Genomic DNA, 20,077 nt, shown 5'->3' with positions numbered 1-20,077 from the left:
GCTGGATTTTGCACCAAGTCTAGTTAGTTTTAGTCTTAGTAGTCGTACTTTCTGCCTGGCTTTTCCGTGCCGTGTTTCTGCCTGGCGATGCAGGCACCAAAAGACTGACGTATCCAAGAAACCGTTGTCAAAGTCATCAGTCAGCAACATCAACATCCCGTGACCTCAGCCGCAAGTCATCACATGACCGAGGACCCCGGAGGGCTGATTATCCGAGTGGTCCACCCGCACTACGCCCGACTCGGTAATATGGGCGTCACGTGACCGCACAACCGATTTTAACGAAGCCCACCACCACCGAGGATATTTTCCTACCACGATCGTCGAAGGTTTAGGAAGACAAGTCTTGTCGAGGTGAGTTGAGGCCCCTATACATTTTACTATGTGACAAAGAAAAAAGGGATTCAATATTATCTGCGACATCTCATCTTCATTTTCTTCCACATATTCCAGAAAAATATCTCGTGTGCACAACTTAGCGCGCAAGATACCAAAAATCCTGGGGCGAAAATATGTGATCAAGAAACGAAGATGAGATGCGAAACGCCGATGATGTTCATCTCCTATCTTTGCTCAAAAAAACCAGTAGAATATCCAACTAACAAATTATCCTCAAACCAGACCTTCATCAAGATGCAGATCTTCGTCAAGACCCTCACGGGTAAGACTATCACCCTCGAGGTGGAGTCCTCGGACACCATTGACAATGTCAAGTCCAAGATCCAGGGTAAGCATACACACACGGCCTACATAATCCAGTTAGAACATATTCTAATGATGATGTTCAGACAAGGAGGGTATCCCCCCCGACCAGCAGCGTCTGATCTTCGCTGGTAAGCAGCTCGAGGACGGCCGTACTCTTTCGGACTACAACATCCAGAAGGAGTCCACCCTCCACCTGGTGCTCCGCCTGCGTGGTGGTGGTAAGAAGCGCAAGAAGAAGGTCTACACCACCCCCAAGAAGATCAAGCACAAGCACAAGAAGACCAAGCTTGCCGTCCTCAAGTACTACAAGGTCGACGGTGATGGCAAGATCGAGCGTCTTCGCCGCGAGTGCCCCTCCCCCGAGGTATGTCTAATATTCCGCCTTATGGCTGAATTTTGCTGTTGGCGCATTTTACTAACTTTGGATCTCCTAGTGCGGTGCTGGTATCTTCATGGCCGCTATGCACAACCGCCAGTACTGCGGAAAGTGCCACCTCACCTACGTCTTCGACGAGTCCAAATAAATGGACGAAGTCGATCGTTTCGCCATGTCTTCTTTCCGGTAGCGCCTAGCAATGTCGGTCGTGAATGTGTGGTGGATGAGGTTGGGACGTGTGCGCTTTGATCGTCCCATAGTGCCCGAGCAATGAGAAATGAAAAAAATTCGAAACCGCTCTCAATTCAGACTACCTAATACGTAGACAAACCTCATGTAAATGAGAAAAGCCTGCTCAACTAAACTGATAGATAAATGAGGGTATCAATCGCTCTACTGAAATGCGTTTCTCAGGTTGTCGTACTTGCTCTCAGGGTAGGAGAGCACATTCTGCGATTGGTCGAGGGCTGACACGCCTCCAATCCCTTCCACGAAGGTTCCAATCAGACTGCCGTCAGCTTTGTTGGCCGTCTTCCCTCCTTTGTCGCCGCTGGTTTCCCACCACATGCCACCGCCGAGCTGAAGCTTGGTGATATAGTCCAACTTCATCTCGCCCACGGCCACAGTGTCGTAGGAAACCATGGTGCGTGCTGTGGGATCATAACTCCAGGATGCACCCAGATTTGCATCAGCATATTCAGTGGCTCCTGTTCTGGGCAACGCTTTGTAGTCCCAAACACCTTGCTCCCAGCTTCCCTGTCCGACCCCCGAGAATGCGGTCCCGGGTCCATCAGTGTTGGTAAAGGCACGCCCATACAGCGGCATTCCCAGGATTATCTTGGACGAGGGGACCCCACCCTTCTGGATGTAGTAGTTCACTGCCTCATTGGTCGAGAATGGCGTCGACGCTGGCTTGTCAGCCGAGGGATACAAGTTGGCTTGATGACCAGCAACAGTGTCCCAACTTCCAGCATAGTCGTAGGCCATCAAGTTGTAGAAGTCCAGGTATGGCGTCATCTGAGACAGCTTGAGCTTGGTGTAATTAGCAGGACCTACATGAGATCAGCATTCACTGGGTCTGACTTGGTCTCGTCCCGAGTAAAACAAATAACATAATCCACTTACCAGCTGGACAAGCGATAGTGAGAAGGAACTTCCTGTTCGCACCAGCAGTTGCATCCAGAGTCTAGACAAAGTTAGTGCATGCGTGCGCGCATTACGATCGAGGAGAAAGCTCACCTCACGGCACTTCTGAAGCAGAAGGGCCATATTTTGCGCTTCTGTATCATCTGTAGGTAGTCGTCTTAGTATCCACACCTAACTGGTTACTCATCTCCCCAACAATCCGAGAAACTAACCTTTGGGGTACTCCCAATCGATATCGATGCCTGTAATCACCAGCATTAGCGAATCATGTCCCAGGCATTGCCACAAATCAGTCACATACCATCGAATCCAAGATCAGTGACCAGTTTAGTTGCAGTCTCAGCAAACTTAGTGCGGCCAGCATCAGTGCTAGCGGCCTGAGCGAAATTGGGAGAGTAGGTCCAACCGCCAATGGAGAGCAAGACCTTCAACTTCCTATTTTGCTGCTTGAGCAAAAACAACTGCTTAACACAGCCATAGACATTGGTACCGACGTCATTCCAGGAGTCTGTGGGGTAGTGCTTCTCAATGTCCGACCAGGTGTCGGACAGATAACTGTGGCGAGAAGTCAGTGCGGCTGATCCGGTGGCAAGGGGGTGATCAGCCATGTGCTGCAGAGAAGTGGAGAGCTTACACTTCACCAGTGTCCGGGCGAACGTTAGCAAATGCGTATAGGACATGAGTCAGCTTGTCGGCCGGAATGTCCTGAGGATTGTAGTTGCGGCCATAAATCGCCTAGGCATTGGCATTAGAATTACTATTATACGAGTGGAACTGCCTCCCATGTCGAGTTGGGATACGACAGCCAAGATCGAGTGCATGCTCACCCAATTGACGAAGTAGGCCACGGACTTCAGACCAGAAGACATGGCTGGGATGGTAGCGTTCGTGTCGGTAGTAGGTGCAGGATTGGGCTGGAGCGGAAGCACAGCTGCGTCATTCCAAAAGTACCGAGCAGAAAGGATAAGAACAACGATGAAAAGTACGAGACAGTGGATCAATCGCGAGAAAGCCATGGTCGGCAAGAATCAAAAGCACTTACCAGCAATGCAAGAGGCTGGTAAGCATAACCCGGGAAGAGTCAGTCGGAAGGAATGAACGATGCAGCAGGGGGGTGGGATGATTGTACCTGCCTTAGGTCACCTCTCCTGTATGGTACTAAGTAGTACTATATAAATAACAGCAATTCAGACTTCTGATTGGCTCAGAGTCAATCGCGGCGGTGCAACTGTGGCTGCAGGAGACAGGTGGTCTGCGCTTATGTGATCATCAAAATGTGGCTGACTGGGATTTCAGGAAGCTGATGGGCATCTACTACTACTACTCCAGGAGTCTAATGGAAGGATTCGAATTTATATCTCTATTCGGTGAGTAGAACACTGTCATGTTCGGCTTGTGAAGTCCTCTTGAAACACAAGATGTGCCGTCGGTGGCGTCGGTCATTTCTTGTCTGACCATGCCATGCTCTGAATTGTAAAAGATAGTCTTCCTGGCAGTATAGGGCTCCATGGCTACGACACTATATCGTGTGCTTCCTTGATAGTTCACTTCTCGGGGAGGTTAGATGAGACTAGACCGGGTAGAACAGGGCGGGGACGCTTAAAACTCCTCAAGTGATCTGTGCCTGAGTATCTGTCACGAGAACAAGGAGATCGGCTATCGGGGAGGGACCCTGGTTCGACAATCCAATCCCCAGACTTGCATAGATCGTCCCTGGTGCATCTCAGTTCAGATGACATTCCTAAGGGAAATTTCCAAGCGCATGATGTATCTCGGGGTAGTTCACGTCTCCGGAGATATCATGGGAGCTGAGGTTACAACTTCCCGACGTCCGGCATGACCGTGGGTAACATCGAAGTAGCAAGAACTCTATGGTCCAGTGCTCTGTGATGAAGCGTTAAAAGTATAGGCCACGTAAGGGAGCATTGAATGACTTGTTCCGATCAGACCAAGTAATTAGGATGCGAGGTGGGAGCGTGCGCATGATGCATCTCGCTTGTTCTGGACTGTAAAGACCATCACGATTACCGATCTCATCCTCGTCAAGATCGAGGCACGGGGAGACAGGGGTAGATGCAACCATAGTAGTAGTAGTAGTAGCTATTAGTTCTGTAACGAGTAGAAAGCATTGTCGAGGCACGGTCGAATGAGAGGAACGAAACTAAGGAATGAGCATTCCCGGTTGTACCATGGATCCTGGCCGAACGTGACAGATGACACTAATCCTGCAACCTCGTGGCCTAGGTTTGGGGACCCATCGACGACCGAAAGGGACATCAACTCCCAGTCACTAGATAGATAGGTAACTAAATTAGTCAGGACCAGGATACGTAGTCATCACCTTGATCGTAAAACAAGAGGGTCCATCCGGGAAAGATGATCAGTGAGCGGCAGCAAGTCCGACGGGATCCCCGCCTCGCCAGTGACTGAAAGCCCTAAACCAGACCAGGAAACAGATCAAGAAGAAGTTAAGAACGTGAAAGCGACCGAGTGGATCAGTTTCCTGGACCTTCTCAGCTGAAACCTTTGCCTCTACCGCACGGCCGGGGCACTGATTGGCGCGTGGGACTTTAAGCTACTGCAGGGCACGGTTGCACGGCCACAGTTTGAATCCACCAGCATTGCAATTTGGAGCAGATCTGCCAAATCAGAATTTGACCTGCGATGAAATTTTTTTTCCAAACTGGTTGAGAAGAATGGACAGATCTCAAGGGAACCGCCGTGCATCTGCGTCAGAGGCTAGTCCCCTAATAGTTTTTATTTTTTCTTTGACTTTCTGCTTTCTCCAACCCATCTCCATTTCGCTTTCCGGGCGCATGCAGCAATGGATCCTCCCCGCCCCATCCAAGTTCAGCTGGGATGTCCTCGACCAGCTGCACCCAAGATTTTAGCAGCGACCCAGCACTTCGGTAACTCCGGCGGCTGTCATTGGATGAGTCGAACGTGAGGATCTCGTTTCGTGTCTATCTGTCGCTCCGGCCAGAGCGTTTCGCCCCTCGACACGGTAAATTGGACGCCAATGAGAAAAATTCGACTCCAGCAATTCAGCTGGTAGGCCGTTTCCCGCATCAACCCTAGCCATGTGGACAAACTGGAACCTATTACTATTCCGAGCAAACTCAAAGGTTCCCGTTTCAAAAATTCTGGATAATTATTCGAAAATTCTCCCCCTTCTCCACATTAACCCGTCGGGTCCACAGCGCGGGCTTGCCGACTGCTTGACAGGAAACGACTGGCAAGCCACGCGCCATCATCCTTCTCTTTCGACATCATTGTGGCGTGTCGCAGAAGTAGACCGTTGCCCATGTGGTTGGTTTTAGTCGTACCAATTCCCTCGGCTAGGAGGAGAGATTCGTAACATGCCAAGGACTAACAAGTACTATCACCGATAGATTGATTGTTCGCTTCAGTTTTGCAGAGCGGAAAATTGATCCGTCAATAATGAGGAAAGTGTCGGAGATGCGCTAGTCTACCGCTAAGGCAGCAACATCCCTGCCTTTGGTTGCATACTTGCATCGATAGTCCCAAAATAATCTGGCTGCTCGAGAGCAACTCCAAGGCAATTTAGGGGAATAATTACCCAAAAAAAAAAAAAAAAAAAAAAAAAAGCACATTGAGAAACAAAAATAGAGTAAATTGACCCTCGCGGGGGACATCCAATTAAATCGCATCTAGCGTAAGCCATAATTCAAGGGGGATATCATGACATGAAGAGAAACCGAACAAAGTAGCAGATCAACATGAAAGCCGAAAAGAGCCAATGCAAAGAAGAAAAAGTATAACCGAACAGAATAGGCGTATCATAGGGAATCAAACAGCTTTTCTTTTCCAAAAACAGAACATGACGAGCGACCTGCGCCCAAAATTGCGGATAACAAACCGCCCACATCAAGGGTATACCGAAATAACCAAACAAATTGGTGCCGTAAGCCCGAAAACCATTCAGAACATCATATATCCGTACACAACAACTTCTCGTCGTCCCGAAAGAATCAGGTGTATAGTAAGTTGCACATCGTGAGCCCAGCAATTCATGGGTGAGAACGGATCCAGGTAAGGATCACTGGCAGGGAAGGATCGTCGGCAAGCCAATGACCTGCCCGCGTGTCTGCAGCCCGGAGATCAGCAACAACGTATTGGTCTGTCACTTGAGCCATTTCCTATTGTTGTATTCAGGGTCAGCCAATGGTTCAATGATCGTAACACTCAGGGTTTTGCTCACCTGTCGGAACGTGTTGCTCACAGTCTTGAGTTGAGCAGCGTGTTGAGGTCCAGGTTGCTGTCCGCGCAGGATGTTCTGACGGTTGATAGCCCATCTTCTGGCGGCTGCCACGCGAAGGTAGATACGATGGGCTTGAAAGCGACGGGCGCTGGCGTCAAGAATCACTCTCTGCAACTCCGCCTTCTCTGTCTCCACGTTCGACTGAGCAGGCGTCATGCTGGGATTGTAGTTGGACGACATCAATGCCTGGGCGGCAGCCAGGCCTTCTCTGATCGTCTTGTAGCCCTCTTCGTTGGCTTCTGCACTCGGGATTTGGACGTTCTGCTGAGAGATGTGCACAAGTAGAGTTCGGTAGTCGTTGATGATTTCGGCCACCCGCAGGGCACGTGCTTCGTTGACTATAACATGTCAATGCCATTGACGACTCCAGGGTAGTGTGGTAAAGTGAAGAAGTCGAATACTTACGTCCGTCAGCCATTGCAATTGTAGTAAACTTGAAGTTACCTCCGAAAAGTGATTAAAGGTATGTAGGTGATGAAAGGTGTAACAAAAGGCACTAAAGAGAACTATATCCAAGAGGAGAGAAAGAATGGAGTGTGCTAGAGTAACGGTCAAGTCAATTGACTAGAAGAGACAAGGCGACCTTTATATTCTTGTGAGTCGAGCTCTGATGTCTTGTACGATATTACTATCTGAAGGCCGAGGGTGGGATATCCTTTTAAGCTTAACGTTCAGCCATGGATACTTTGGATGACCATGGGCCATCAGCCCGGCGATGGGGAACATGGTGAAAGAGGATCATCATCATGAGTAGTGGCTGGCTGCGTTGACGGACGCTGATGGAGAAAGGAGGACATCACAGCTAGGGACTGCAGCTGGATAATGACACCCATTGTGGATCAATAGTAGGAAACGGGCCCCATGAGAGCCATGTGTCCGAAAGGGCCTGGGATGTCCACCCACGGCGAATGGATCTAAGGCTGATATCTAAGCGCGACGCTAAGCAGCTGGTCCAGGTAGGGGGATCAATGCTTATGGGTCTGCATATGCATAAGGGAAATGAGAGATACACAAAACTGGGTCACGGCAACCGGTGATAGCAGTCAACGCAGGGGTGGGAATATTGGAAAAAGAAAATCAACACTAGAAACGATATTCAAGACTGGGGCCGGGCAGAGAGAGAGAGAGAGAGAGACTCCACCGGCTTGTGGGTGGAGAAGGTGGACAGGGTGATACATCGCCGCATGTGTCACAGAAGGACCACACCAGTGGGTAAAACCGATAAAGCCACAATGAAAATTTTATTATGATTTATTTTAGTATATTTTGACTTTTTTTGGTTTTAGGGGAAAGTGCTGGATCTTGGTTCATCTTGCAGACTGAGTGGAGACGGGCAAGCATGAGCAGATGGACCATCAATCTATGGCATGATTAGTTAGTACTAATCCTAGTAAGTAAGTAGCGGGACTCTAGGTTGTCAAAAGACACACTAAAAAAAAGAAAAGAAAAAAGTAAGTGGGAAGTGCGAGTTACTGCCAGCTGGGATGAGGGTCATCCACCCTCGGTAAACGCCACACCCTAGCAATTCATAGTTCACATCAGCTGCAAGTTGGGACGGAGATATCGACAAGAAGGGAATAATCGAGTACCAGTGCAGGGAAATCCTCGCAAGGATTTGGCTTTGACACTGACTCGGTTTAGGTTCAGGCACCGTTCGGTCCCACGGCGAACAGGCAAGGGCGTCAAGAGTAAGAGTAGAGAAAAAAAAGAAAAAGAAAAAAAGAAGCAAAATGGACAAAGATAGAACGGCGGCCAAAAAGAAACCGCGAAAGCCACAACTTCCAGCTCAGCCACAAAGAGGCGAGTAAACCAGCTGAAAATGGAAAAGCAAACACCGCAGCCTCAGGCTTGAAGTTTACTCGCGCAATCCACCATTGACTTGGTTCTTACTACTTACTCCATACTACGGAATACTACTAGTTCCTTCCCGTCGTTCATCCGGGGCTGTTGCTCTCTCCTTCCTTGTCTGTCACTTCACGTCTACTTGCAGGATACGAACAGTACTAGTAGTAAGTAGTAGTAGTATCTCCGTCCCGACCTCCTCGGTGGCAAGTTTCATCATGCTCCTCCAATGAGTATGGTCAACGTTGCTTCAGTGCAAAACGCTAGCCCGGAGAGATTGCTTTCCCATTGAGGGCTAAAGCTTGCAGATAGCACGCTCAAAACTTCATAGCAGTAGACGTCTGCCATTGCTTTGCATCGATAATCCCGGTACCGCCGTTCCTTTCTTTAGTAACAAGTGCTGCAGCATGGAACGTGCAGATAAGCAACTTCCCTCTCTAAGCCTGTCAGATCGCAAAGACCATACTTTATCGCACCGTGCTTGTCTATCCCCATATTCGCCACCAGTCCGGAAGAACAGGCGACGGGTCTTTCCGATACAGGAGCCCCGGTTACAGTAGCTGCAAGGGGGCTTTCCAGGTTTTGGATGTCAAGTACAGCAGCGGTGCAAAAAGCAAGTCAACCGACCAGGAGGGGGAATAGAGTTTCGTCAGACACAGGCCAGCTCATGGCATCAGAGAAAAATAATGATGTTCATCGATCGTTTGCGTCTACCAACATGGATGCTCCCAGTAAAAAACAATGAAATCCAGCTCAGTCCTTCTCGCTGATAGCCTGCAGTCGTTCGTCGATCTCCTCCTCCGTCAAACTCCGGAAACCAATGTCTGTCCCTTCCTGGCCATCTGCTCGTGGCCCTCCCACGATTCCAATCTCCAATTCGTGTTTCTTGAAATCAACACTCAGCACATTGCTCAAAGCCGTGATTCCCAGCTCCACCACTTCCTCCCAGCTGCCGTCAGCGTACTCCTTGTTCTTCAGCTTCTTCTCCAGGTAAGTGATCGCCTCTTGCTGCTTCGGTCCAGATGCAGTCGCCTTATATCCGATATAGTATCCGGCAGGATCGACCTTGTAAAGCTGGGGACCCTTCTCCGAATCAACGGATACCAGGGTCGTGGCAACTCCGAGGGGACGCATGTAAGCCTAGAGGGTGAACGTGATCCATCAGCCAATGTCCCGGGCAAGATTTTTGAAGCAGGTGACACATACCCTTTGCGTGTAGACCTGATTGATATTGCCAAGTCGCTTTGCGAGGACATCACAGGGCATCTCGTAGCCATACTTGTATCGGAATTCAGCCGCCTCACCACGAGCACGGTCAACACTGGCCCTCGCATCGGCGATGGAGCCGGTCATCACACAGCCCACTGACGGGGAAAGTCTGAAAATGTACGAAACGGAGGAGGGGTCGATCAATTTGTCCTGGTATGTTTATCAGAGGATGACCGACAGGCCGTCTCGGGCGGCGAGGACGTGCTTACAGCAACTTTCTTCTGGGACAGAACCACAGCGCAGTTCTTGCCCTTCACACCTATCGAGGTGATGTTGGCCGAGGTGATAGCCTTGAAGGCATATTCTAAGCGCCGAGGGCATCAATGGTGAGTAGGCGGTCTTGATGGTCTAACGTGGTCCGTGATCGGAGTACTTCGAAGGTCGTCGGGGAGAGGCGGTGCTAATGAAGAGAGGGTCACTTACCAACTTGGTACAGACGACCCGAGTCCGAGAAGATGGTAATGTGTCTGTCATATGCACTTCCTGATCACAGAGTTTGTCAGTCTATCGATGAAGTCATGGAAGCCGGTTCAGTCAAGAGGGTCCGGAAAGTCTCACCAGACATGATGGCGGTGGTATATCAAACTCGATTTGAGATTACAACGGAAGTTAACTAGTCTTATAGCGAAACGAAAATGGAATCGAGATGGGGGAATGAAGGATCAAGGACGAGGGAGGAGGGACGTTAGCAGAGGACGCGTGCCAGAGGGTGCCTGGCCGGAGCTCTAAGCTTTGGGTCCCCGTTTGAGTAAGCTCCAGCGTCACCGCCTTCACGGCTTCATCATTGTGCCGCTCATCTATCGTCGCTCAACGATCAACTACATATTAAGTTCTTCTTCAACTATTAGAAATTATTCTTCTCGACTTTATACTTTGAGATTTGTGTCTTCCATGTTGTCTGCCGGATGTTCTTGTTGTATCCGTTTAGTGCAGTATCACTAGTACCGGTGATTAGTACTTAGATCTTGGTGCAACTTCATACTATATATACTAGTTCAGTACTATCATCATGATATAATTTAATGGAGTGGTTTAAGCCAACCTAGCTGTGATCTAATATTTATTCTAGGAAACTTACCAGACGGTTTGAAGTCACTCTTACTAGCTGGGAAGAGACTATCGGCTGCTGTTGTCATAGAGAGATAGAATCGGTCCACTAAAAGAACCTTGCATCCACAAAATAAGTACTATACTATGAGTAGTCTACTCATCTACTATTTATCATGATGAAACTCAATTTAGCAATAGCAGTTAGGCAACTACCAGAGTTGTGATTGACCGAGCTATAGCAATGTCTATAACTGGACATGATGCTCTATATAATTTCTATAAACATCTCGCTTTTTTGGTGACATAATGATCAAACAGCAGGTCATTGATAGGGTGTGCCAATATACGAAAGCACGAGCACCCGACAATCCAAAAGTGGCATCACAGCTAGTCGCTCGAACTTGAGCTATCCGAATCGCTGTCGCTATCACTGCTGCTGCTGCTGTCACTATCACTGTCACTGCTGTCCTTAGACGACGAGGCTTTAGCAGCTGCAGGCTTAGCCTTGGTCTTCTTCTCATCGTCACTGTCGCTGTCGCTATCACTGTCACTAGAACTCTCGCTCTCACTGCTGCTCGAGATCTCAACGATAGCAGTACGGTTCTTCTTCTTTTTCTTGCCAGGCTGGGCCTGAGCCCCCTTCTTTCCTTTCTGCGCAGCAGGCTTGGGCTTGTGATAATTGAACAGCGTGCCGTTAACAGCAAACAGAATGAGCTCAGCCCGTGCCCTATTCTCGTACTTCTTCAGTGTCTCCGCATTGAGCTGCGCAGTAACATCCTGACAATCGATATCTTCTTGACCCGCAGCCAAGCGTGTCCGGAAGACACCAACAGCCTTGTCGTAACTGGCCTTATCCGTCGCCGCGGTGCTCTCGTTGGCCTCAGAAGAAGAGCCCTCCTTCGACTCCTCCGTCTCTGCAGGAGCACTACTAGGTTGATCCTCCTCAGCATCAACCTCCGCCTTGATGACCTCCTCGGCAATCTGTCGCAACCGCAACTTCGCACCTTCGCTCTTCAACCCCTGCAAATAGGCAAGCAAAGCCGCATTGTACAGTGTCGGGACCTGCTCCAGCGACAAAACATGCTTGAAGAGATGCGTCTCGCGATTCTTCTGGAACTTCCACGCCGACCGATGCTTGTGGTACAGACTCAGGTAGGAAAGGATAGGCGTTTCGTGGATTCTCGGTGTCGTGGTGGATGAAGCATCATTCGAACCGTCCTGCTTCTTGTTCTTCTTCTTCTTTTCCTTCTTCTTTTTCCTTCCCTCGCCTTCATCATCAGCCTTATCCCCGGTATCATCATCACCATTACCCTCAGCATCAACCTGCATTGTATCCTTCTCTTGAGCCTGTTCCTGCTCCTCCTCCTGATCGTCCGCATCACCATCCAATTTCTTCGCGTCCTCCGAAAACGACACACTCTTCTTCTTCTTCTTCTTTCTCTTCTTCTCGGCATCCTCCTCCTTCACCTCTTTGCCCTCCTCATCATCATCATTCTCAAGCCGTCTCTTCTTGCTCTTCTTGCGATCCTGCTTCTTCTCCACATCTGTTTCCACATCTCCCTTTTTCTTTTCCGCCCCCTCCACCGTATCCTTAGCGTTCTTGAGTTTCAGACCCATCTTCTTCCAAGCTGGAATATGTTGTTGTTGTTCTTTGTGCTGTTGTGGAGATTCTTGGGGGCTGCTCGACATTGAGCGATGCGACGGTATCGTAGTAAGAATCGTTCGATTTCGCGGACCGGGCAATAGACAATATTAGACAAAATTGTGTATATATGAGTCGCGTTGTCCCAAATATAATAACAGTGGGAGTACAACGGAAGAAATACTCGTGTTTCAGTGGTGGAGAAAAAGAGATTGTGAGGTGTATGGGTTGAGGATTGATGGTCGCCAGAAAGTTTTGGGGAAATTTTCCACGTGAGGGTGCGGAGATAAAATTTAAGTGGACTTATCTGGATTTATCTCCGCTTTCTTAGTTATCTACCTACTACAAGAATTTACTTAGGAATATAACTGATCGGGAGGGACATGTAATTACATACAATCTATTTGCTCTAATAAAATTGATTGACTATACATGAGATCGTTATGATTTCTCGTTTATGAATTTTATGCATTCATCACTTCGCTTCAGTTCCCATCCAGCCCGTACCATGCCATCCATACTTCCATCCTTGACTCCATGAACTCGTACAAAAAATCAGACAATCAAACAGAGCAGACCAAAAAGCCTCCTCAGTGGGGCGAGGGGAGGGAGAGATAGATATACAGCCCAAGACTCACAACAAACATCTACAACTTATTACCCAGTAGCGCTCCCAGTCCCGCTATTTTCCGCTTTCTCTCTCTCTTTCTCTCTCCTCGCCTCCTTTGACGACGATGCATTACCCTCCGCAGCAGCACTCGCATTAGCAGCCGCAACAGCGGCCGCCTTGCGTCTCGCCCTCTCCTTGTCACGCGAACTGGAGCCCGCGGTCCTGCGTCTCCGAACGGGTTCATACACATCATTAAAGTTCATGACGACGCCCAGGAACCGCATGTCCACATCAGGCTGGTAGGCAAGATCGCCTAGGAGGACGTTGAGACGGGAGCGGAACTCCGCAGAGAGGTCGCGGAGGCGGACGCGCAGGGAAGCGAGCATGTGGTCGTCTGCCGAAAGGTCGTGGGGATTGAGGGAAGAAGGGGTGCCGATGCCAAAGTCGTCGGCACCACCACTGGCGAGGTTTGGCGTGTAAGCAGCGACGGACGGGGACATGGAGGAGGAGACGGAGTCCTTGTGGCCTCGAAGGGGGCGGCGGAGATCGCGGTCAGTAATGCCCCAGCGGCCTTGGGCGGTGCGAGTTTCTATTTTGGCGCTGAGCTCTTGTCTGCGGGTGAATTCTGCGACGGAGAAGGAGTAGAGGCCGTCAACGGCGTCTTTGTAGGCGAGCATGATTTTGAGGATTTGGTGGAGTTGGGTGAGGAAGCCTTCTTCTTGTTGTTTGGTGTTTGTTGAGGAAGAGGAGGTGGTGTTGTTTTTGAAGGAGGTGGAGGAGCCGAGAAGGCCTTTGTGGGTGATGGAGTTGAGGTATTTGGTGTGTGCTTCGATTAGGTCGTCTAGGGTGCAGCCGGGCTTGGAGATGGAGGCTTGCAGTTGGTCCCAGCTTGCTTCGATCACTTCGAATAGGATGTAGTATTGAAGTTGGCACACGAAGTGGATCATCTCAGCGATTACGCATCTTGCTCGTTTCCAGTCCGAGCCGACTTTGTCGTTGACGCTTCCTAGGACGCCGCGCGCGCCGGTCATGCATCGTCGCCAGGTGCTGCCTAGGGCGAATTCGACTCGTTTCACACGCCAGAGGAAGTTGAAGACTTTTAGGTATTGAGTGGAGCCCCAGGGTGTGATGACTACATCTACTGGGGCGTCAATTTTGTATTCCAAGGTGAAGCAGTCCCAGCCAATCTCTCCGTGGCTGAGTTCTAGCATGCGGGCATCAAGTCGACGGAGGACATCTGGGGAGTCGTATTGCGCGTTTGAGGCTCGAATAGCATGCTCCAACTGGGCAGTCAGTGTATGCCGGTACTGTGAATTAGCTGGCCGGTCGAGGTTGGATGCTAATGACTCCATCAGTAAGGCGATGAAATCACCTTGTCCGAGCAAAAGGTATTTCTTTAGTGCGCGAAGATGGTCGAAGAGCTTGAACTTATCGTCCATAAGGTAGATCAGCCGTGCCATCGTAGTCTTATAGGCTTCGTCGATTGAGGACTCTAGGGTAGCCGTATCGCCGTACCGCAGTTCCTTGGAGGCTTCCTTCGAGTAGGCTTCGACCCACCCCGAGTCTCCACAGCCATATCGTATGAAGTTCAGTGATTTCCCGATCAGGAAAACCTTCTTAGCAAAATCTTGTGTGATGATGGAGGGCACCATCTCATCGTCAAGCTTATACTTGTCCTCCCAAACACTGGTCGCAATGCGACGTGGGTCCGTACTGGGCCTAAACTCGGGCTCGACAACGAAGAATTCTTTGTAGGGGTCGGACAGCTCGCCATCGTAGATCCAAAGCCGAAGCATATCGTAAAAGGGCCGGGTGACGTGATTGAGAAGCTTTTCTGCCAGAGCGCATACAAACGGGTCGCCATGAGAAGTCGAGAAGCCATGAATCAGAGAGATCAATTGACCACCTTTCTTGTCTGCAAATTCAACGTTAGCTTGCATACAGTCCTCTCACAATCGGAGCACATACTCTGAGCTTCCTCAACAATAAGACTCATCAACCGCAGCGCCATGGTTGCATCTCGCGTCCAGACAACACATCGCTTCAACGTCACACCACTCTTAGAGGCACTTCTAGGATCATTGGGATCTGCAGGTGCCGCCAACGCCCGTCGGATCTCTCCTTCCAATGTGGCAACTAGGCCCAGATACGAACGGAGCTCATTCGAGAGAGCTGCCCGCAAGCTCTGGCTCAAAAGACCACCGCCCGAGCTCTCAACAAAGGACGACAACCCACGATATAACAGACAGGGCTCTGCAAGAGAGTTCAAAAGCGAAACGACCGGCAAGGGCAGTGACGGCGGCAATTTCAAGACAGAGGATGAGGAGAACTGCAGATTGGAGGACGACAACCCCTGCAAATTGAACGGTAAATCACGAAGAAGCCCATCTTCCAAAAGTCCCGTAGGCTTCTGCTCCTTCTCCAGACCAGGATCCGGCATTATCGTCTTCTGATCATCACTAAACGGTTCTCTCACCCCAGTATTCGCCCGACTACGAGTAACCCGAGTCTCTCGAGGCCTCTCCGTGGTCTGCAACCCCCCGTCAAGCTCCGCTTCTCGCTCCTTATCCGCAAACAACTCCTGCTGTCGCACCGAAGCCTTCCTCTCAATCCTCCCAGGCAACTGAGACGCCGACGAACTAATCGCCGGCCCCTCCTCATCCGATTGATCACCAACCCCCCAACCCTGTTGTTTCGTCCTCTGCCCCTTCCACAGCACATTCTGCAAATTCGCCGGCTCGACCGGCGGACTCCTCGCCTCCAACATCACTTCATCATCCATAATAAACCCATCATGGTCATCCGCCCCAGAAAGCCGATAAAGCAAGTACAAGATAGCCCACTTCTGCGACAGCACCGGCTGCGTCAACAGACGCGAGTAAAGATTCGAGAACCGCACCGCCTTATCGGGGCTCGCATTCTCACGTAGTAATTTCCGTTTGATCAGGTCCGACGCGTTGTTGATGTTCTCCCCGCCTGCTAAGCTTCCCCGTCTGTTTATTCCGGGGCCCGGCGGCGAGGCCGGATCGTTGTTGGCGGCGCTCGTGTAGGTGTGGAGGATGCGCCATGACCGCTCGAGGATGTCCTGGTGTCGTCGTTCTTCTGCTGCTGCGAGGGCTTCTTCTGCGTCGTCGGAGTAGCCATCGTCGATGTCGGAAAATGAGAGCGGAGGGGTAAGGGAGTCGACGAGCTGCGAGAGGGCGTCGTCGATGCGCCGCGGGCGCGCGGGTTGGCGGGTGGACATGCTTCTTTGGGGGTCTGGTTTTAGCTCGATTGTAGAGCTTTCCGATATTTGGACTGTACCCTTTCTTTTGTTCTCTTGGGGATCAAATTGTTCTTGGGTAGTTCACAGCTCGCAGCCCACCATGAGACAATGGGTTATAGGTCGGCTGGCGCAGAATACCGCCTTTCGAGGTTAGACGCGGCGAGAAGTTAATGGTCGAACACAAGTGGATGGCCTGCCAATTCGCTGGAGTCCCGGAGTCTAGGGCATGGCGTCCCGCACCAGTCAGAGGAAGACCTGGAAGTAGTGACTATGGCATATAGTTTGACGTGTTTAGGTATCAATTGCGTCGGAGCCCATCGCCGAAGACTGGGTGACCCGCGTATGGAAAGGATGTTGTTGTCTTGTTTGACCCGTTTGTACGGTTTGAACCTAAATCCACCGCGTCCTGCCAAGCACGCCGTTACTGATCACCAATTGCAGGCCGTCGATCTATCAAGTACATTACAGACTACTGTCTTGATTACGCACATCCTTACAGGTGTCGCAGTTTTTGATCGAAGTATCAATTGGAATTCAAGCTCAGCAAATTCCCTAGACGCTTAATGGCATCTAGCATGAAAAGATAACGATAGCAAGAAGCCTCCAGTACGCCACCCAGTACCGTGTTTCGCAGCAACAAAAAATAGCGAAGGCAAACACCCAGTGGCCCGCAAGTATCAGACAGACGAAGAGAAGCCCTCATAGCAAAGGGGATAGCAAAAGTGAAAAAGAGAAAGCAAAAGATAATGAGTACACAATACACCACCCTAGCCTGAAAGTACCAAATGCCAGACAGGACGAGGGCTCTTGAGGGTCGAAGTGAAAAGAAAGAGAGAACAAGTGATGAAAAAAATGAAAGCAGCCAAGCTTTTGCGCCAAGTTTGCACCTTCTGGTGATCAAGTGATGCCCATTCCACTTCAAATTCAGCCGTCCGTTTTTAGAAATCGTATACATCATTAACACCTATCCATGCCGGTGGCGCGTAGCCAAATAATAAGAGCAAGAGGTAGCAGGCAGACAAGGCGCCACACTCTTTCACGTTGGCGCCTGCACTCCTGACGCAAGAAGAAGAATTCAAAGAATATCGGCCGTTCTTCAACCGAATGAACACGACCCATCATATATTATCATGGTCTCGCATAGGGACTCATTACCGTCGTAGCCCCTGAGCAGGGATAGGTGCTCCAGGTTGTATCATACCGTTAGGGATGTTGTATGGATGCGCTTCAAATCCGGCCGACATGCCATTCATCATGAGAGGACCCAACCCTTGGGCCTGGGAGACTGGGCAGTCCTTATGCGCAAGCAACAAAGTCTTGAGATTGACGATTTCTTCACGGAGCTGTGTGACAGTGGCAGTAAGCGCATCGTTCTCGGAGGTAAACAGTTCCACCTTCGCTTGAAGGTTGGCAAGCCACTGCTTCTTTCGCTGACGACACTTGAGCGCAGCAACCCTGCAATCCACGTTAGCACATAGCTGCGCCAAAATGAAGCAGCGCATCTTACCTGTTCCTCTCAAGGAAGTTCTTCCTCTTCTCTTCGTCAGTCATTTTCTTCGTGTCTGTCGAGTTTTTCCTCTTCATATCATCTTCATCATCTTCAGAATCCCCGACATCGGAAGGAGGCTCAACACTACCAGACCCGTTACTCGTCTTGGCCTTCTTGTTTGACCCTTTAGGTGCATCTTCTGCCTTGCGCCTGTTGTTTCCTGCGGTGCTGGCTTTGGAACCAGTGTTCTTCTTGGCTTTGCCCTTGGCAGCAGGCTTCGTCTGCTCACCCTGCATGTCGGAAGCGTCGCCGCTGGTCTCTCTGCCTGATACACCGTTCATGTTTTGCGAGTTACGTCTATCAGCGCCAGATTCAAGTTGCTGGTCATTGGCCTGGATACTCTGTGGCTGAATCGAAGCTTGGTTCGACACAGCGAATTGGTTGGGATTCGCCTGTCCGCCCTTGGCCAGCATGAAAAGCCCGTTGGCCGCATCGGCAGCGTCATGATGACCGAATGGGTCGGAACCTGCAGGTTGGTTCGGCTTAATATCCATATTGGAGTTTTGCGTCGCTGGATCAGGTTCGGAAGTGGGGTTAGAGGTTGGACCACCTAAGCTGTTCTTCTTGGCAGCGTTGAGAGCAGTACGGTGGAACTCGATAGTCGACGGTGTCGCACCACCACTCTGCAACTGCTGCAGAAGTGCCTGAGAGTTTGGACTAGGAGCGGGAAACATAGACCCCCCTCCGCCCGGTGTCAATCCAGTGCGGAGAGAAGACTCGTTAGGAGTAGGGAAACCCCTGCCAATACTGTCAAAGTAATCGCTAGTGCCAGTCGGACCGGCGAGCATAGCAGGACTCAGCGGCCCGGAGCGCAGAGAGTTGGACCAGCCGTAGCCGCCGCCGGCAGAACTTGTGCCCGGCAGGGCAGGTGAAGTAAGTGCTGCAACAGGAGGAAGGATCGACTTTCCGGGTGTTTCGCCCGAGGAACCACCACTGCCGAAAGATTGCTCGAAGGGATTGGGTTCCAGAGAGAAAGGGTTGTGGACGGAATTGAAGTAATCGGGAGTATCAGTCGCGCTTGTTATGGCTGGTCGCGGAGGCGGCGCCAACGAGGTCTGAGGATCTACATCAGGCTTGGTATCTTTGAGATCCGAAGAGGTCGCCCGGGAGTCTGTATCCGGAGCAGATGTGCGCGTTAGTATGACGACCAACAACAACAATAGTAATAATGATAATAATGATGATGATGGAGTACGCGACACTGAGGTTATCTGAAACAGGGGTAGGTAGAAAGAGGTTGGCCAAATAAGGCGGTCCAGGCCGAAGTTTGAGAGGAAGGGGATCTGATAACAGTGACCCCCATCGATGACGCCAATTGTGAGGTCATCCCGACGGCGGCGGGTAGTCAACAGAACATTTGGGGGAACAGTGGCGTACAACCAAGCCAGAACAGGTCAAGGGTCGATGATGAAGTAAGGAAGTGCAAGATACAGCAGATATTCGGGAGTTTGGAATATGGGAGGTACCAGAGTTCCGCGCGCGCGCAAAACGAAGGATCGAAACAGTTTTTTTTTAAAGATGCACAACACTCACTCACCTTCGTCTAGACCCGCCTTTTTCGCACCCATTGGGGAAGAATTACGAGTATCGGTATGATTAGTTAGACTGGTCGAAACGGTCGAAGTAACAGCCGCAGACATAATAGCGAAGAAAGGAGGAGGGGGAAGATATTTTGGTTGGTGTCGATATATTAGATCGAGGGAGGTCGACAGGTGACCCCGGGGATGTAAGGGAAAAAAATAGCCAAGCGAGCGGACGGAGGTGGCGAGGACACGAAGAAGAATAAGGACGGGGACGGACGCTGAACAAGAAAAAAACAACTGGAGGGGTACGGGAATGGGAAGTTAAAAAGAGACAAAGCTGGTTGATTGAAGTTAGTAAAACGCGATAAGTTGTTGATGCTTCGGAGAGCTGGAGATACTGCAGCGCAAACGCCTGTACCCAGAGGTCACTGAGCGAGTACACGGCAGTTCAGACAGAAGTAGATCGTGTTGGAGAGGAAGGGGAAGGGAAAGGAAAAAGTTGTGACGTAGTCCGGGCTTCGACAGGGAGATTATTTAGGGGGGAAAAGAAAGAGGGGAGGCGGTCGAGTGGCCGTCGAGCCACGCTATTCCTATTTGGTCTCGACTGTCTGTCACGCCGAAACCATGCAACCCTGAGAGTACAAAAAGCCCGCGGGTTACCAACCAGCCAGAGTGCAACCTCGAAACCACTAACATGTATTTTTTTTTTTTTTTTCGAAAAAAGATTTTTTTCTTTTCTTTTCCTTTTCTATTCTTTCGATTTTGTTTTTTTTTTTCTCTTTTGAGGTTCTTTTCACTCTTCTTTTTTTTCTTAATTC

The 20,077-nt window shown here is 50.2% G+C and overlaps 7 protein-coding genes across 7 annotated transcripts; 1 reads left to right on the top strand and 6 right to left on the bottom strand.

Annotated features, from left to right (window-relative positions):
• Positions 1–322: 322 nt before the first annotated feature.
• Positions 323–1,349, top strand: BO87DRAFT_377279 (ubiquitin-ribosomal 40S subunit protein eS31 fusion protein). Its single transcript, XM_025623506.1, has 4 exons — positions 323–354; positions 622–727; positions 789–1,069; positions 1,140–1,349. Exons 2-4 carry the CDS (start codon positions 634–636, stop codon positions 1,227–1,229), a joined length of 465 nt encoding a protein of 154 aa, XP_025479047.1. The 5' UTR covers positions 323–354; positions 622–633; the 3' UTR covers positions 1,230–1,349.
• Positions 1,350–1,353: 4 nt separating this feature from the next.
• Positions 1,354–3,481, bottom strand: BO87DRAFT_377277 (glycoside hydrolase family 18 protein). The gene is made up of 9 exons (XM_025623505.1): positions 3,357–3,481; positions 3,270–3,284; positions 3,055–3,141; positions 2,862–2,962; positions 2,529–2,782; positions 2,440–2,469; positions 2,321–2,370; positions 2,207–2,267; positions 1,354–2,133 (listed from the first exon to the last, which is right to left on the bottom strand). Exons 3-9 carry the CDS (start codon positions 3,094–3,096, stop codon positions 1,475–1,477), a joined length of 1,197 nt encoding a protein of 398 aa, XP_025479046.1. The 5' UTR covers positions 3,097–3,141; positions 3,270–3,284; positions 3,357–3,481; the 3' UTR covers positions 1,354–1,474.
• A 2,772-nt stretch (positions 3,482–6,253) lies between these two features.
• Positions 6,254–7,217, bottom strand: BO87DRAFT_72067 (uncharacterized protein). Its single transcript, XM_025629507.1, has 3 exons — positions 6,915–7,217; positions 6,450–6,847; positions 6,254–6,387 (listed from the first exon to the last, which is right to left on the bottom strand). The coding sequence occupies exons 1-3, from the start codon at positions 6,925–6,927 to the stop codon at positions 6,259–6,261; spliced, it is 540 nt and encodes a 179-aa protein (XP_025479045.1). The 5' UTR covers positions 6,928–7,217; the 3' UTR covers positions 6,254–6,258.
• Positions 7,218–9,043: 1,826 nt separating this feature from the next.
• Positions 9,044–10,320, bottom strand: prs2 (proteasome core particle subunit alpha 1). Its single transcript, XM_025623504.1, has 5 exons — positions 10,179–10,320; positions 10,044–10,103; positions 9,830–9,924; positions 9,558–9,770; positions 9,044–9,491 (listed from the first exon to the last, which is right to left on the bottom strand). The coding sequence occupies exons 1-5, from the start codon at positions 10,183–10,185 to the stop codon at positions 9,105–9,107; spliced, it is 762 nt and encodes a 253-aa protein (XP_025479044.1). The 5' UTR covers positions 10,186–10,320; the 3' UTR covers positions 9,044–9,104.
• A 562-nt stretch (positions 10,321–10,882) lies between these two features.
• Positions 10,883–12,557, bottom strand: BO87DRAFT_377273 (WKF domain-containing protein). The gene has a single exon (XM_025623503.1). The coding sequence runs from the start codon at positions 12,357–12,359 to the stop codon at positions 11,058–11,060; it is 1,302 nt and encodes a 433-aa protein (XP_025479043.1). The 5' UTR covers positions 12,360–12,557; the 3' UTR covers positions 10,883–11,057.
• A 205-nt stretch (positions 12,558–12,762) lies between these two features.
• On the bottom strand, positions 12,763–16,523 carry BO87DRAFT_407347 (tubulin gamma complex associated family protein). Its single transcript, XM_025626064.1, has 2 exons — positions 14,891–16,523; positions 12,763–14,837 (listed from the first exon to the last, which is right to left on the bottom strand). Exons 1-2 carry the CDS (start codon positions 16,164–16,166, stop codon positions 12,970–12,972), a joined length of 3,144 nt encoding a protein of 1,047 aa, XP_025479042.1. The 5' UTR covers positions 16,167–16,523; the 3' UTR covers positions 12,763–12,969.
• Positions 16,524–17,338: 815 nt separating this feature from the next.
• On the bottom strand, positions 17,339–19,376 carry atfA (bZIP transcription factor atfA; the record flags this gene model as incomplete). The annotated part of the gene is made up of 3 exons (XM_025625320.1): positions 17,339–17,642; positions 17,695–18,937; positions 19,274–19,376. The coding sequence occupies 3 exons, from the start codon at positions 19,374–19,376 to the stop codon at positions 17,339–17,341; spliced, it is 1,650 nt and encodes a 549-aa protein (XP_025479041.1).
• Positions 19,377–20,077: the final 701 nt, after the last annotated feature.

Source organism: Aspergillus neoniger, assembly GCF_003184625.1.
Source record: "Aspergillus neoniger CBS 115656 unplaced genomic scaffold BO87scaffold_19, whole genome shotgun sequence".
NCBI lineage: Eukaryota > Fungi > Ascomycota > Eurotiomycetes > Eurotiales > Aspergillaceae > Aspergillus > Aspergillus neoniger.
This window is presented reverse-complemented; position numbering and strand designations above follow the sequence as displayed.